Source organism: Balaenoptera physalus (genome assembly GCF_965194825.1).
Source record: "Balaenoptera physalus genome assembly, chromosome: 10".
Classification (NCBI taxonomy): domain Eukaryota; kingdom Metazoa; phylum Chordata; class Mammalia; order Artiodactyla; family Balaenopteridae; genus Balaenoptera; species Balaenoptera physalus.
Window position 1 is genome coordinate 106,532,591 of NC_138889.1, and position 15,359 is coordinate 106,547,949.

The 15,359-nt window shown below is 58.6% G+C and overlaps 1 protein-coding gene and 1 long non-coding RNA gene across 2 annotated transcripts in view; one reads left to right on the forward strand and one right to left on the reverse strand.

Moving 5' to 3' along the window:
* NRXN2 (neurexin 2) overlaps positions 1–14,513 on the reverse strand; it is a 109,784-nt gene extending 95,271 nt beyond the window's left edge. The window contains exons 1-2 of the mRNA XM_082477314.1: positions 14,304–14,513; positions 3,673–4,645 (exon numbers count right to left, since the gene is read on the reverse strand). Coding sequence (XP_082333440.1) covers positions 3,673–4,396 — 724 coding nt within the window. The 5' untranslated portion in view covers positions 4,397–4,645; positions 14,304–14,513. The remainder of the gene's footprint in view (positions 1–3,672; positions 4,646–14,303) is intronic.
* The window catches only part of LOC309668086, a 217,791-nt gene that overhangs the window by 62,849 nt on the left and 139,583 nt on the right, over positions 1–15,359 (forward strand). The gene's annotated exons all lie outside the window — the stretch shown is intronic.

Here is a 15,359-nt window from a genome sequence, read left to right on the forward strand (position 1 = left end):
CATCCCCGCTCCACTCGAGGTATCCCACACACACGTGCACACTCTTCTTCCTTGATCACTTTTCAGCCCTTTCTCCCCACACATGAGTGACACGAGGTGGAGTTCACATGTAAACCAATGCAAAATCCCAGTCTACTTGATCCCCACTTTGGCAGACAGTCAGCAGCAGTACACACACTCAGTGACTCATGCTTAGCTCTGTCTTCAATCACCTGTGGCCAGAGCCCCAGAGAAAAGAAACAGATTTCCTAGCATGGAGGTTCTCAGTCATCGGGTAGGCCCAGACCCAGGAAGGCATCGGCAGGGCAGGGGGCGGGGGTGGGGGTGGGGTGGGGGGGCGTGGTCCAAAGGATCCACAAATCCATATGCACACCAAATATCTGAAGGCAGATTGGCATGTCTTACATATAAAGCTAAAACTATTTTTCCTAATGTATATTTGATTAACCACAATGGCAAATATAACATCAAAGCCATCTAAAAGCTTTCCTGAATGCATAGTAGCCTTGAGTCATATGTTTTCACAATAAACAGATATAAAAATAACTACTATTTGGAAGGGGTACTGTGAATTACTGACTTTCAGAAATGTCCTCAATCTCAGAAAAAGTTGTGAACCACTCAAAGCAGATAATAATGAAGTAAATGTAACTTCCAGGGAAGCTTGAAGACTCTGGCCCTCATCTGGAGCCAGACCTGTTCCTCTTAAAAATCTTCCAACCCTAACCCCAACACCCAAGGGTGGAAGCTCATTCCTGTCCTCCTTGGCTGGATGGGAATGTACTAGAAGAAGTGTAATGAGCACAGGATTTTACAAAAGCTGCCCAGGAAATAAGGAACAAATATAAGGGGAGGGAATGAGGTCATGGGTGGGGAGGACAATCAGTAGAGTTGTCACTGTGCCTGTCATCGCCTGATGTAATCAGTGTTTATCAGTGTTTATAACCACCATGGCCACCTACAACATATATCTGAAAATACACACATACATCGTTTCATATACACATACAGCCTTACCCCAAGCCTTTATTCTATCAAATACTTGTTAATATCTCTTCAGTCATTCCACAGATCTTTATCAAACACTCACAAAGTGCCAGGTACTACATTAGGTGCAGGGAACTCAGAGATGAATATCCCTCCCTTTTTATCATAGACAAAGTACAACTCCCTCCACAGATGTCTCACACACACACACACACACACACACACACACACACACACAGTGGGTCAGATACGCAACTGCCTCTCACAGCTCCAACACAGCTGCCACAAACATTCAACTGATAGACATCCAGCACATATACACATAATACAACCATCCCTGTCACACACAGGGACCCAAACACATCTCAGACACACAACCACACAATGCGCGTTCAGAAGCGCACATCTTGTATGGCTTACTGGGAGCCTCTGGCCGATGAATCCTTTCAGGGAATTACTACAAAGGCTCTGGTTGACCAGGGGGCCTCTGGCTGCATTTTTCATACACCCAGGCCAATTCTGCCACAGTGAGACCATGGACCAGCAGCCTCTCTGTAGCTCAAATTTACCTTCCACAAAGTTAGAAGGGTGGTTCATCCTATTTTCTTAGGAAGGCTTGGAGGAGAGGGATCATAAGGACCAGAGAATCAAGTTAAAGGTCATGAAAGATTCCTCATGAAGTCCAGGTGTCTTACTGAGGTCTCATATGAAAACGCACGCACGTGGATACCTACACAAGCACCCGCACCCTTACACTTGTGTACTACTCACTCTCCTAGGCACGGGACTTCTATTTGCAAACACTACTTTTCAAACAGACCATTCACACATAACATACACACTGCCAGACTCACGCACCACTGCGTGCAAGCAAACACGCACAGACACACAATTTCAGTTTCGGGAGCACCTGCACTCCTTGGAGAAACGGTGAGAAGGTGTCAGATTAACTTAATACACATAGTTCCTGAAGATACATCACCCAACCTTGTACAAACAACTCCCAAGAGCCATCCAAAACCTTCCTTATATATTCCTCTACCACAACTGCAGGTACATAATCAAAATACAGACTTCCCAAGCCCAGAGCCACACCTGCAGATGTGGCTCCTCCCATGGCTGTAGGCAGGCCCCAGCCAGTAGGACACCAGCCCCAAAGCAGTCCCAGGGCCGTGCTGGTCTGTGGGCACACACACTCCTCAAAGACCCTACCTCTTGAGGGCAGACACACACGCAACTGCTGAGTACTCCAGCTTCTAGAGGTGCTGGGGGAGAGGAACGCTCATCTGTCTGCACACATCTGCTAGGAAACGGCGGCCACAGACCAGGAGATGCACGTGCCCCGTCCCCAAACTGATGGGGAACCTCTCCCCGACTCCCCAGCCAGACCAAAGTAAACCAGGGGCCTCGAAATCCCTCCTTCCCCCACCCCCTCTAAAACCACAGCCCACCCCAGGCCTGGCGCCACCCTCGACCTTGTCCCCTCACTTCGCCCACTGCAGCCTCTTGCAGCCCGGGAGCCTGCGGAACCTCTCCCTCCCTTAACCTCCTTTTCAAGTCCCAATTCCACATCCAATTCCATATTCCAGAGTCCTCACGACCCCTCTCCAGCCCTCCAGTCACCCTTCCAAACCCCACGCTCGCGAGGGCTCCAGTGTTTAAAACAGAGGCCTCCACTTCCAATTTCTCACACGGGAGAGACGACCAGCCATTTTTTTTGCCCGTCAACAAAACCAGCAACTCTAGTCACGAGCCTGAGAGGCCTCAGCCACCCTGTCCCTCGGGCTTCCTTCACTCTCAAAACACTCGGTTCCCGCCCTCCTGGCGCGTACAGTCACCCTGGCGAACCCCACTCGCCCTCATCTGCCCTCGCACGCGCCGCCCTGCCCTTCTCGCCGCGCCCACCGCCCTCCGTCCGGGACCCTCATCCTCTGGTCCAGTCCCGGCCTCTCAGACAGTACTTCCCGCCCACGCGCTTACCCTCAGACCGCGGCCCCGCCCTCCTGGGCCGACCACGCCCCCGCCTCCTAGGCCCCGCCCGCACCGACCCCACCCACGGCCCTCGCAGGCCCCGCCCCCACCCCGTGCGGACCCTCTCCTTCACAGCCCTACACAGCTCCCAGCGGTACAAGCCCCACACACCGTCTTCAGGACTCCTTCACAGGACTCCCACCGTCCCCGCCCACAAGGCCCCACCCACTGCGTCACATAGGCCCCGCCCACACAGATCACATCCACCAGCCCTCACTGGCGCCTCACAGTCAGTCACCCACCCGCTCCCCACGCCCTCAAGGGCCGGCCCTCATCCTCTCGCTAGTTGGACCTGACTACACAGTCCTACCCACAGGTCGCCACAGGACCTTCACTAGGGGACAGGGAGAGGGGCACTGGATGGGCTCACGAGGCCGCGCCCACACTGGCCACGCCCACACGGGACCCGCAGACCGCCCACGCCCACGCCAAACCTCAGCACCCCGCAGCTCCTGCAGTTCACTGGCTGACCGTGCGCGCCCTCTCTTTGGGACAGGCGTCCTCACACGCCCCTCCCAACTCGCGTGCTGGTACACACTCTCACTCGCCCCCGTGCCTGAGCCTGCGGGCCGCAGGCGCCCCTACAGGCCCAGACAACTCTCCCGCCCCTCACTCCGCGCCCAGGCGCCCAGCGGCGGCTCCCCCCAGGCTCACCTTCGCTGCAGAACTTGCCGCCGAAGCCCGTGTGGCTGCAGTCGCAGCCCACCTCGCCGGGAGCCAGCATGGTGCAGAGGCCGCCGTTGGCACAGGGGTTGCGCGCTGGCGCGCACAGCGGGTCGGCTGCGGCGCCGCGCAGGCCCTGGCTGCCCAGCAGCGCGGGGGGCCGCTCGCCCAGCTTCAGGTTGGCCAGGAGGCCGCTGAAGGGCGGCTCGTACTTGACGGTGCTGAGCGTGAGCGCCGAGAGTCGCACGTCGGGTGGGATGCCTCCCACGAACAGGTCGCTGGCCACCTGCATCTCGCGCCGCTTCGAGCGCACCTCGGCGGCGCGGGCCTCGCCGTCCACCGCCAGGGCCGTGCGGCGCGCGTCGCGGGTCAGCAGCACCATGTGCCAGCGGTCGTCGGCCACCAGCGTGTCCAGCTGCAGCGTGGCGGGCTCGGCGCACGAGAGCGTGAAGCGCAACCGCAGGCGCCCTTCCACCAGCAGCAGCTCCAGGAAGTCGCAGTCGCCGCCGTCGTCCAGGTAGAGCAGCAGCGCGCGAGTAGCGTTGGTGCGCACGCTGAAGCTGAGCTCGCCGCTGCTCGCCGCTCCGGCCCAGCGCGCGTAGCGCGCCCACTGCCCGGGGCCGCCGCCGAACTCCAGGCCGCCCGCACCCGCCGCCAGCGTCAGCAGCAGCAGCAGCGGCAGCGACGGCGGCCGCCACGGGTTCCCGGGCGCCATGCCTCCGGCGGCCCCGGCCCCGCCCGGCCCCCGGCCCCGCTCAGGCTTCAGAGCCGCCGGCGCATGGGGCGGGGAGGGGGCCGGGCGCCCCCCGCGCCGAGCGGGGCTCCCTCGCCGGCTCACAGTGCCATGGGCCCGGCCGCAGGGCGAGGCGAGCAGAGGCCCAGGTGCCGGCTTCCACGGACGGAGGCGGAGGCGGAGGCGCCCCTCCCCCGCTGCGGGCTCCGACGGAAGATGGGAGAGGGATGCCTGCGGGGAAACGGAAAGGAAAGGGTTAATGAGGGGCCCGGAGGAGGGGAGGTGTCGGTGTCTGGCTCCCCCCTCACACCAGCAAGAGCTCAACTGTTTCCCCTTAGTACTGGAGGAAACGCCCTGACCTGGAGAGGGTCTCAAAACAAGAGACACCACCATGGGCTTCCCTGGTGGCACAGTGGTTAAGAATCTGCCTGCCAATGCAGAGGACACGGGTTCGAGCCCTGGTTTGGGAAGATCCCACATGCCGCGGAGCAACTAAGCCTGTGAGCCACAACTACTGAGCCTGCGCGTGTAGAGCCTGTGCTCTGCAACAAGAGAGGCCGCGATAGTGAGAGGCCCGCGCACCGCGATGAAGAGGGGCCTCCGCTCGCCGCAACTAGAGAAAGCCCTCGCACAGAAACGAAGACCCAACACAGCCAAAAATAAATAAATAAAATAAATAAATTTAAAAAAAAAAAAGAGACACCACCATGACGGGAGTACTGGGGGCCCAACCCTGGGGGGGGGGCGGGAGATGACACTCGCTAGGGGCATTATTGGTTTAAGATGTAGACAGGTAGGGAGGTAACACCTCTGAGTCCAGTAGGAGCCCAACCCAGATGCCCTCACCCCCGCCTCCCATCAGGACCAGGGCCAGCTCCTGTGGGTGAGGCGTAAAGACTCCTTCAGCTGGTGACCACAGCCCCTTTGTCTTTGAGACACCCAACCTCTGTGCGTGGCTCCCACCACCAGCCACGGCTCTCTCTCATCAGTTCCTGATGCTGGATAATGAAGTTGCTAAATAATTCATTAGGATTAATTAAATGCCAATTTGTCAATGGTATCACTGGGTAACCTGGCTGGAAGGGGGCAAGGGAGAGAAACCAGCCAGGACCCAGGCATCCAGACCCCAAGCCCTCTCCATCCATGCAGAGACAGGCATCTGATTCCGTGTCTCCACTTCCCCCAAAACCACACTCACCCCTTCCTGGGCCCCAACCCCCTGTTCACCAGCCCAGGTCCTTCCTGTGAACCTAAATGTCTGTCACCCTCAACCTCCAGCTCCCAATCTTCAGCCTGAGACCTGAGCCGATACCTGGGTTCTCTTCACCCCTCAGTTCCAGCCTCCTCCTCATACAGGGCTGGGGGAGCCACCAGGAGGCAGGCAGCCTCATTTGCATAAAATTGCCTTTCTGAAATGATTACCCTTGTAACGGGCTGTCAGAGAGCAATTTATACCCCACGCCAGGGAGGGGAATTTGCATCTCGTTAAACTCTGAGTCGTAATTATTTATATCCAACAACCCTCCTGAATATTGCATTGATTTTATTTTGGGGAGGGAGGAAGGGAAAGAGGTGGGGAGAAGCCTGAGAGAGAAGCAGAGAAGGACCATAGTTTAGGAAGAGACAGGGAAAGATTGAAGGGGAGCGCGGAGAGGAAGAAGAGAAATCGCATGAAGAGGAAGAGTAATGGAGGAGAACGGTGGCCTGATGGGGAGAAAAGGAATGAGAAGATAGAGAAAATTAAATTCCAAATTCCAACAGCATTTGTCAAGGCCCTGGACGCTGAGCATTTTTACAAATGTCATTTTACTTAATCAGTCTGGGATGTCCCCTTATTCCCATTAACCACTGGGGAAGCCCACATAGAGAAGTCTAGGGACTTGCCCAAGGTCACACAGCCAGTCAGCGGGCAACTGGGACTTAGATCCATGTAGGTCTGACTCCAGCGTCTCCACGAAAGAGACAAAGGGCAGGGCAGCCACAGCTGTGGTTCAGAGAGGTGTGAACCAAAAGAAGAGAAGAGGGGTGACTTGGAGAGAGAGAAGGTTGGATGGGTGTGGTTCCTCCCTACATGGGAGGAAGCTGGGGTATGAAGGGGGAGAGAGAAACCCAGGGACCCCCTAAAAGGCCAGAGTGAGGGGTGTGAGCAGAGAGTCACGGGAGGGCAGGATGGTTGGAGTGATATGTATGCAGAAAGAAGATGGGGCAGAGAAGGCCTCAGGAGGCTGGCAACAGAGAGAGTTTGGGGAGCCATCTCCAAGAGACCCTCCAAACCCAGCTCTCAGGTCCTTCCATCTTGCTCCTTCTGACTGCTGCCCCCCCAGTCCTACAGGCTCCAAGAGGGTCTCAAGTGTCCTGCCCCAGCGCCCCTCCAAGGGCTGCCCCAGGGAGGGAGGTGTTCCAGGCAAGCAGCCCCTTCTCTCTCCAAACACTATCGCAGTTATATATAGCTTTGCCACTGCCTCTCCTCACTGGGTAATAGAGATAATTAACATGCGCGGGCTAATTAGCCAATCAAATTAAATGCAGCACCTGCTCCCAGCCTGATTGACGCCCTTACCCCCACACGCATGCACCCTCACCCCAGCCCAGGGCAGGGGAGAGGGTCCCTCAGGCTTGGGGGAGGGAAAGGCCAAACTCCCCCTCTTCCCAGAAGGAGCAGCCAGAGACCCCCAGCAGAGGCACGGCTCCGGAGGCCGGAGAATTGCATCCTCCCTCCCTCCCCGACCCAGGGTCTCAGTCTCAGTCTGGCCTTGCCTCTGAGCAAGGCCCCCACCCCCTCCTCCAGACACTATTTTGGGGAGGGAATTAATTAGCTATCGATTTCTGCTGGCAGAGGGAATAGGATTTCGTGCTGCTGTCCGCTCACTCCTCAGCTCAGGAAAGGGAGGGGATTAGTTCCCCGGCCCCACCCCCATCCCAGTCCGTCTGTCATAGTCACAGCCCCCACCCTCTAGAGGGAGGCACAGGGGTTCCTACTGGCAAAGCCCGGGGTCAGGTTCTCCCTCATTCAGGAAGTTGGCAGAGGACAGAAAGAGTGAAGGATGGTGAGGCGGCCTCCAGAGGCTGGGAGGCAGATGCCTAGGTCCTAAAAGCCGGAAGGAATGTTACCTGGCTGGGGGATGGGAGCGGCAGTGGCAAAGTAGGTAAGAGTCCAGGAGGGGATGACTCTATCGGTCTTTGTGTGCCCAGATGTGGAGGAAGAGTGTGGCAAGGGAGGGGGTGCTGTGCGCAGGCACGTGCCTGCGAGCACCTGCCGGGGTAGAGGCTGGGCTTCTGCGGTGCCTCCGGGAGGGGCCGGGGCAGGGTCTGGGCCTGCCCCCCCTCAAAGCTCATTACTCATTCTCCCCACAGCCCGCAGCTCTGCAGCACAGGCCTGCCTAGCTCAGCGCCAGGGGCACAGGGGCTGCAGAGCTGGCCAGGAGGTAGCCCCGGCCCTCCCTGCGTCCTCTCTCCAGGGACCCAGGGAGCAATGAGGCAGCTTCAGGCTTGTGAGGCAGAGATAGCCCCAAGAGGGGCATGAGCTAAGCGGACTCCTGGGTCCTTTCCACCCCACGCCACCCTACAGTTCCCAGGAAACCTGCTGCTCTTCGCCATTCCTGTCCCCTCCCTTCGGACTCCCTGCCTCCCCAGGACCAAGCTTCTGCTGAGCCAGCCTTCAACCCGCCCTTCCTCCCAGGACGCAGGGGCTTCCTGCTAACCTAGGATGCTCCATCCTTCCTCAACTCCTGGTACGCAGCTCTCTGGCCTCAGGTCTCCTCCCCGTGGGCCAGGGCCATGGCCTTGCACAATTACATCAAGTAAACAGTGTCCCTGGAGTTGCACATGGCTCCTCCCCGGGGCTCATGCAGTACAGTGGGAGCCCCCCTGCACCCACAGTGTCCAGGTGCTGCTCCCCAAGATTGATTCTTCTCCAGTGCCTACTGCCAGTGCGGGGACATTGCCAGAGCAGCCTCGGGATATCCTGCCTGCTGACTGATGTCAGTGCAGTGCACACTGCCAGCCACTGCTGGCCCAGGGCCACTGCTCCTCTGGGGAACAGACCTCTTCCCTGTAACTGGGGATTCTGCACCCAGTTAGCTCCCTAGCACCCCCTACCCACAGGTGGACTCAGCAGCCTTGAGCCAGCGGTGATGGGAGTTAGAGAGGGTGGGGGTGGGGTGACTCAGCTGCGCTCAGGACCTCAGCCCACTCTCTTCCCCCACAGAATCCTGTCCCACAGATTCTTTCTGGGTCCTCCTAGGCTGACAGCCTCCTTCCCATCTTCCCATGGCCAGGCCAGTGCCAGTGTGGCATCTGGGCTGCAACGTTGGGGCTTCCCACTGTGCATCGGGTGGCAGGCTGGACCACCACATGCACTGTCTTACATATCCTCCAGTTCTAGGAGGTAGTTTTGTCACCCCGGGCTTACAAACAGGGACTCTGAGCTTCAAATGATGGATTCATTTGCCCAAGTGCAGGTGAGGGTCCGGCTGGCTCCAGCACCTATGGCCTTCCTTCTACCCTGCACTGTGCATGGGCCACAGAGCTCACCCTTCCCCGACCCAACCTTCACGGGGGCCACTGCCCTCTTCAGACAATCCAGACTCTGAGTCCGCCCCGGGGGCTGAAAGACACAGACCTCAGAGCTCATGGAATTTACCCTTCTCGTCTTCTCTGAGGGGGAAACGGAGTCCCAGAGAGGGGCAGTGACTGACCCAGGGCCATAGAGAAGAGCAAGACTAAAATCAAGGTCGCTGGCCTCCCATTCTAGATGCTTCCCCTGTACCCACTATTCCACTCCTGGGCCTTCTAGCCTGACCAAAGGCCTAGCCCCCATATCACCAGCACAGACTCAGTGAATGGATGTGAATTCCGGGGTGAGATCATCTGTACCCATTCCAGCAGAGCCCCTGGTCAGGGGTCTTCTCCCAGCATCCACTCAGCCCCTTCTCTGGCCACATCTACACCACACACACACACACACACACACACCCACACACACACACACACACTTCCAGCCATGGGAACACCAGCCTCCCTCTGGCTCTCCTCACGCCAGCTCCCTCCCTCGCCAGCTGGGAGTGTGACAGCAGGGGCCTCCCCCAGACATCAGGGAGGAAGAGCTGGGTTTACACACATTCTGGTGGCCCCAGAAGGCAGCCCGTGGACAGGTGGGAGAGTACGTGTTATGGGGAGGGAGATTTTGGCTCGAGCTGAAGAGAAACTTGCTGGCAATCCAAAACAGCCAACAGTGGAGTAGGCTGCCTCCGGGGGGGAGGGGGGGTGGGAGGGGGGGTTGAGTTCCCCGTCTGTGGAGGTGTGTGAGCTGAGAAAGGATGACTACTGCTCAGAGGTGCTCAGGAGGGGGCTCTTGAATCATAGGGGAGGGGGCATCGAAGTGCTTGAGCTCTGAGGGCCCTTTCAGTTGCAGAAGGTGTTTTTTGGAGGGTCCTGTTTCCTCCCTAAAACCTCAGGCAGGATTGGTGGGCTGTGAATAGGTCCCACCCCCTCTTCCTGCTCCCTCCTTCCAGCCCTGATGACCTAGAAGTGACAAGGGAAGACCTTGGGCAAGTCCAAGTCCAGCCACATTTCAGCAGGGGGCAAAAGCAAAAGTGAGATACTGCAGTGATTAGAGGCACTGACTCAGGGGCCTGGGTTCATTCCAGCTCTACCCCTTTCTAGCTGTGTGACCTCGGACAAGTTGCTTGGCTTCTCTGGGCCTCAGTTTCCTTACATGTAAAATAGAGATATTAGTAGTGCTGTCAAAATTAAGAGTTAATATATGTAAAGCATTTGAAAGAGTGCCTAGCAGAGACTAAAGTGGAAAAGTATGTATTGTATTAATAATCACTTTTAAAACTCCTCATCTCATCATTTTACAGTTTGCAGAACTCTATGTGTCTCTTGTTTCCTTTGATTCTCACCAAGGCCAGATGAGAGAAGTAAGTAATGCAGGCCTTATAACTAACCCCTTTTGCAGATGGGGAAACTGACACTCGGAGAAGTTGCCTCTGAGTGCCCATTTCTATGGGACAGGATTCTGTGGGGGAAGAAAGAGTTGAGATCCTGAGAGCAGCTGAGTCACTCCCACCCCGACCCCCTCCAGCTCCCATCACCGCTGGCTCAAGGCTGCAGAGTCCACCTGTGGGTAGAGGGTGCTAGGGAGCTGACTGGGTGCAGAGTCCCCAAGGTCACACAGCTTGTCAGTGGCAGAGCTGGGACTCAGATTTTGCCCGCTGAGCCTTCCTCCACTCTGCTGAGCACCTCCTCCTACCTAGGAAGGTGGGAAAGGGATGAATGGGTCTGGAGACTAGTGGAGGTCCCACAGCAGCACGGCTGGGAGTGGGCAGGTGTGTGCGAGGGTCCCCCTGAGCAGGTGTTCGTGAGGGGGGCTGAGCACAAGAGCGGCAGCTCAAGATGTGCATGACAAGGCTGTTGCCAGGTGTGGGGGGCTGAGGAGACGGGTGGGCTGGGGACCGAGGTGCAAATGAATGACTCGGCAGAGTGGGGGCCGGAGCACAGGTGCCTAGGAGCTTGGGGGTAGTCAGTGAAAGGAGTGAGCTCACCCCTGTGCCCACCCTGTGCTATGCACAGCTGAGGGATGATGCCACAGGTGGGTACACCCCAGCGATGCAGAGGGGATAGATGGTTTCCAGGGGTAGACTTGTGAGTAAGCAGGAGGTGCCTGGGAATTTTCCTAAAGGTACCCGTGACAGGTGTGTGCACGCGTGTCGTGATGACGCTGGAAATAGCTGCCGTTTACCGGGGTCATGACAAATACATGACAAAGTTCACAGAGTGCTTAGCACAGAGCCAGGCTCACAGTAGGTACAGAGTACAGGCAGACCTTGGAGATACCGCAGGTTCAATTCCAGACCACCACAATAATGCGAATATTGCAATAAAGGAAGTCACACGAATTTTTTGTTTCCCAGTTACACTATACCGTAGTCTATTATACTGTAGTCATGTGTGCAATAGCATCGTGTCTAAAAAGCAATGTACATACCTTAATTTTAAATTACTTTATTGCTAAATTACGCTAACCATCATCTGACAGCGCAGTGTTACCACAAACCTTCAATTTGCAAAAAAACACAATATCTGTGAAGCACAATAAAACAAAGTATGCCTGTAAATACAGGTGTTACTATTATTATTGTCAGCATAATCATCTGGCCTACTCCTCAAAAGAACCCCATGAGGTAGGTATGGGAACCCCCATTTTACAGATGAGGAAACTGAGGCTCACAGAGGGGCAGAGCTGAGCCCAGGCGGCCTCACTCTCACCCCACTCCACCGTGGCGGCAGCAGAGACAGCTTTGTAAGGATCAAGGACCGGCAAGGTGTCATGCAGATGCCAGATTATTTGTTGAATGAGTCTCTGAGAGCCATAGCCCTGCCGGTGTGGACGGGGCCAGGCCGGGAGCGCCCCAGCAGATGGAGGAGCAGGGTGGGTGGCGTGGGCTCGCACTGTGGGTCGGGGTATCCCCATGAGGGCTGGGAATAAATGGACAGCATGGCTCTGGCACCAGGCAGGGTGTGAGTGTGAGGATTAGTGCTGGGGGGTGGAGCGCCTAGAAATGGGAAGGTTCTGAGGATGGCAGGTGTGGCTGAGTGCTGGGCCGGACCCAGAGGGGCTGTGGTCGTGCACACCAAAGCCTGGGGCAAACAGCTTAGGACCAAGAAGAGAACGTGGTGCTTAATGATGGGGGTGGGGTGCGGCTAGGAGGAGAGGGTGTGTCCCAGGGAGTGAAGGTATGTTGCGAGAATACAGATGTGCCTGAGATGGCTGTGTGAATCCGGGGAGGTGAATGGTTGCATGGGGGGCTGTGTCCACCTGAGGGTGAGGGCTGACAGTGCAGTGTTGGGGCTCTGGGGGCAGGTAGGGGCCATGAGCGTGTCACGTACAGGAGAGCAGGGCGCCTGGGGGAGGTCTCTGAGGCAGGCAGTAAGGTGGCTGTCTCTCTGGGCGGGGAGTGTAGGCGGTGTGCAGCCGGGAGGTGTATTGTGTACGCAGGTGTGTGTGCCTGTGTAGGTGTGTGTCTGGGTGGGTGCCACCGAGCATATGTATCAGTGTCAGGTTGTCTGTGTCACTGGCAAGGGCGGGCGGGAGGGAGCAGCTGGACCTGGATAGAGACTGAGGACCTGGGAGGGGAAAGAGGTCCCCAACAGTCCCTCTGGAACCCAGCCCCCTCCTCTCAGGAACCCATAGTGTGGATTCAGCCCAGGCTGAGAAGCCAGCAGAGGCCCCGGCTCCTGGAGAGAACTGCCCAGCCATCCTCTGATGGCCGGCCTCTGCCTGTCGGTCAGTCCCGCCCACCCTGTGGGTATGAGGACAGGACGGATCTGAGAACACCTCCTGTAGCAGGAATGAAGGAAGCCCCGAGCCTGCCCCTGTCCCTAGAAAGATCCAGCCGAGCCTCAGATGCCAGCATCCCTGGAGGCAGAAGGAGTTAGGGACCTGAGTGGCCAAAGCACCCACAAAACAGAAGGCTTTACGGTTAACAGATCAGCCGACCTCCCTCCTCTCTTTCTTCCTCTGTCTTCCTTCTCTCTGTCTACTTTTCTGGCGAAAGATAGAGAATGCAAAGCCCTGAAGTCTACCCTGCCCCAAAAGGAATACCCAGACACTGGGAAGGTAGACGAGAGGGAGGGGCAGGAATGAATGGGAGGTCCTCGCCCACCTGACCCCACCCCCAACACATAAAAAACCAGAAGTGTATGGAAGCCCCAAGGCAGCCAAGAGGACTGGAGACCCAAGACCCACACCCTAAGATTGATTTCATCACTCCAGGTCTGGACAGCTTCCCCCTTCACCTCCAGGCACCAAGAAAGAGCCCCCTCCCAGCCCTTGCTGGTTCAATGAGGCACCGAATGCCTTCACCCAGGACTCAGGTGGGGGCTGAGAGTAAAGAAGACAACAGCCGCCCACAGCCAATTTTTTCCTCCAAGGACCCATCAAGGCTTCAAGGGCTCATACCCCAGCCCAGAGGACCCAGGGCAGATGGCTCCTTCAGCTGGGGAGGAGGCTGGGACATGCGGAATGCTCCCCTCCTCTTTGGGGGCAGGGGAGCGAGCCCAGGGCCCTGCAGCTTCCTCTCCCTGCAGCACTCTCTGACCATAACCCTGTCACCGCCCCCAGCGCGTTCCCACCCCAGCACAGCCCCCTCCTACTGATTTCCCAGTCTCCCTCTCTCATCACCTCCAACCTTCCCCCGCAAGCTTCTGCTCCTCTCCCTCGGGCCCCCCATCTTTCCCGGCTCTCCACCAGCACATGCCCATCTCTGCCTCTAGCACCTTGGCTCCTTCCCCTCTGCTCCCTCCCAATAACCTCCTCTCCCCTTGGCTCCCATCCCCCAGTAAAGCCTGGTCCTCCGTGGTGCCCCCCAGTATGGAGCCCTTGGCCTGGCCCTGCTCCCTGCCTTTCCACTTCTCTCCTTTCCCCTCTCCAGCCCCCTCTCCTTTTCCGAGGAAGGCCAGTTCCTCGCTGGTTTCTCCCCTGCAGACCCTTCAGAGCACATCAGCTCCTCATCCCCTCTGGACGAGCACTGCTTCCAGCCCTCGGGGCTAGCATAGGCTGGGGACCCCCTTCAGAGCCTCCCTCACAAGCCTTCCGGATGCCCCTCCTTCTCGCCCCATTCCTTCCCCTCAACGACCATCCCTCCCACCCCCCTCCATTCACCCCCGCTCAGGGCCAGTGCCCCTTCCACAGGGAGCCTCCGACCCCCAACCCCCCAAGCCGTTTACCCGCCTCGCTGTCACCCAGCCAGCCCTCTCAGCGCGGCAGCGCCCCCGCCCCCCAATCCGCCCTTCTTGCCTCCTCCGCCCCTCCAATCGTTCCCCTCCCCCGATCGGCTCTCGCCCCCCCACCGTCCGTCTCCGCCGCAGCACCCCCCCCCCGTACCTGGTTCTGGGGGCGCCAGCAGCAGGAGGGTGGGTATCAGAACCCCAGGGCCGCCCCGTCTCCGGCGGGTGGCAGAACCAGGGCCAGTGGTGTCTGCCGCCTCGCGCCTCTCTTCGCTCCCCGCCGCGTCCCCGCCCGCCTGCCGGTCCGCCCGCCCCGCCGCGGTGCCGCTCGGAGAAGGATGCTCCGCGAGTCAGGGCGGCTGCTCCCGCCGCCGCATCCCTGCAACACCGACTGACGGCAGCATCAGCACCAGTTTCCGCCCCCCAGACGCGAGCATTGGATCACGCTGCGCTAACGGACGAGCTGCGCAGCCAATGCGAAGGCGCAGAAGCCGCCAGTCCCGCTGCTCCACAGGCCCACCCCCCGCGAGGGACCCCGGCGTCCCAGCCTCCCGGCATCCGAGTTCTTCCCCGCTTCTCGAGGTCCTTAACCCTGGCGCCTGGGCCCCCAACCAGGCAGACCCCCAACCCAACCCCGGTGACTTTTCCGGAAACCCAGGCGCCCTAGCTTCTCGCACTGGGATCCCGCATCCCCCGGCCCGCGGGCCCAGGTGGCAGCGCCCAGGGCTGGGGCGAGCCGAAGGGGAGGCTGTGGGCCCAGACTTGGGGCCCCGAAGGAGCAGGACCTGTGCGGGGCCCGGGCCGCAGCGCCCTCTGCTGGCAACGCCCTGGAGCGGGCCCGGGCTGCCCGGAGCCTAGGGACGTGGGCTGCTGGAGGCCCTTTCCAGCCCTTGCCTGGCTTCCGCCTCCCACTGCCCAAGGGCCCCCTGGCCGCCCCTAGAACTGAGGAGGGGTCTTTCCTGGGAAAAGGACAGAGGCGCGGTGGGGGAGGGAAAGGCAGAGATGGGGGCGGGGTAGACCTCGGGGCTTGGGGTTTCCCAGCCCTGCCTTATGGGAATCCCAGAGTTTGAAGCCTGATTTCCAGTCCTGCCTGGAACTTTGGACTGGGATAGGAGTAGGTTGAGGGGCAGGGGCGTGGATGTACACTGCCCGGACCACAGAAGGGAAGCTGGCAGCAGCTCCCTTCAACCAGAATTTTCGGAGTGAATGTGGT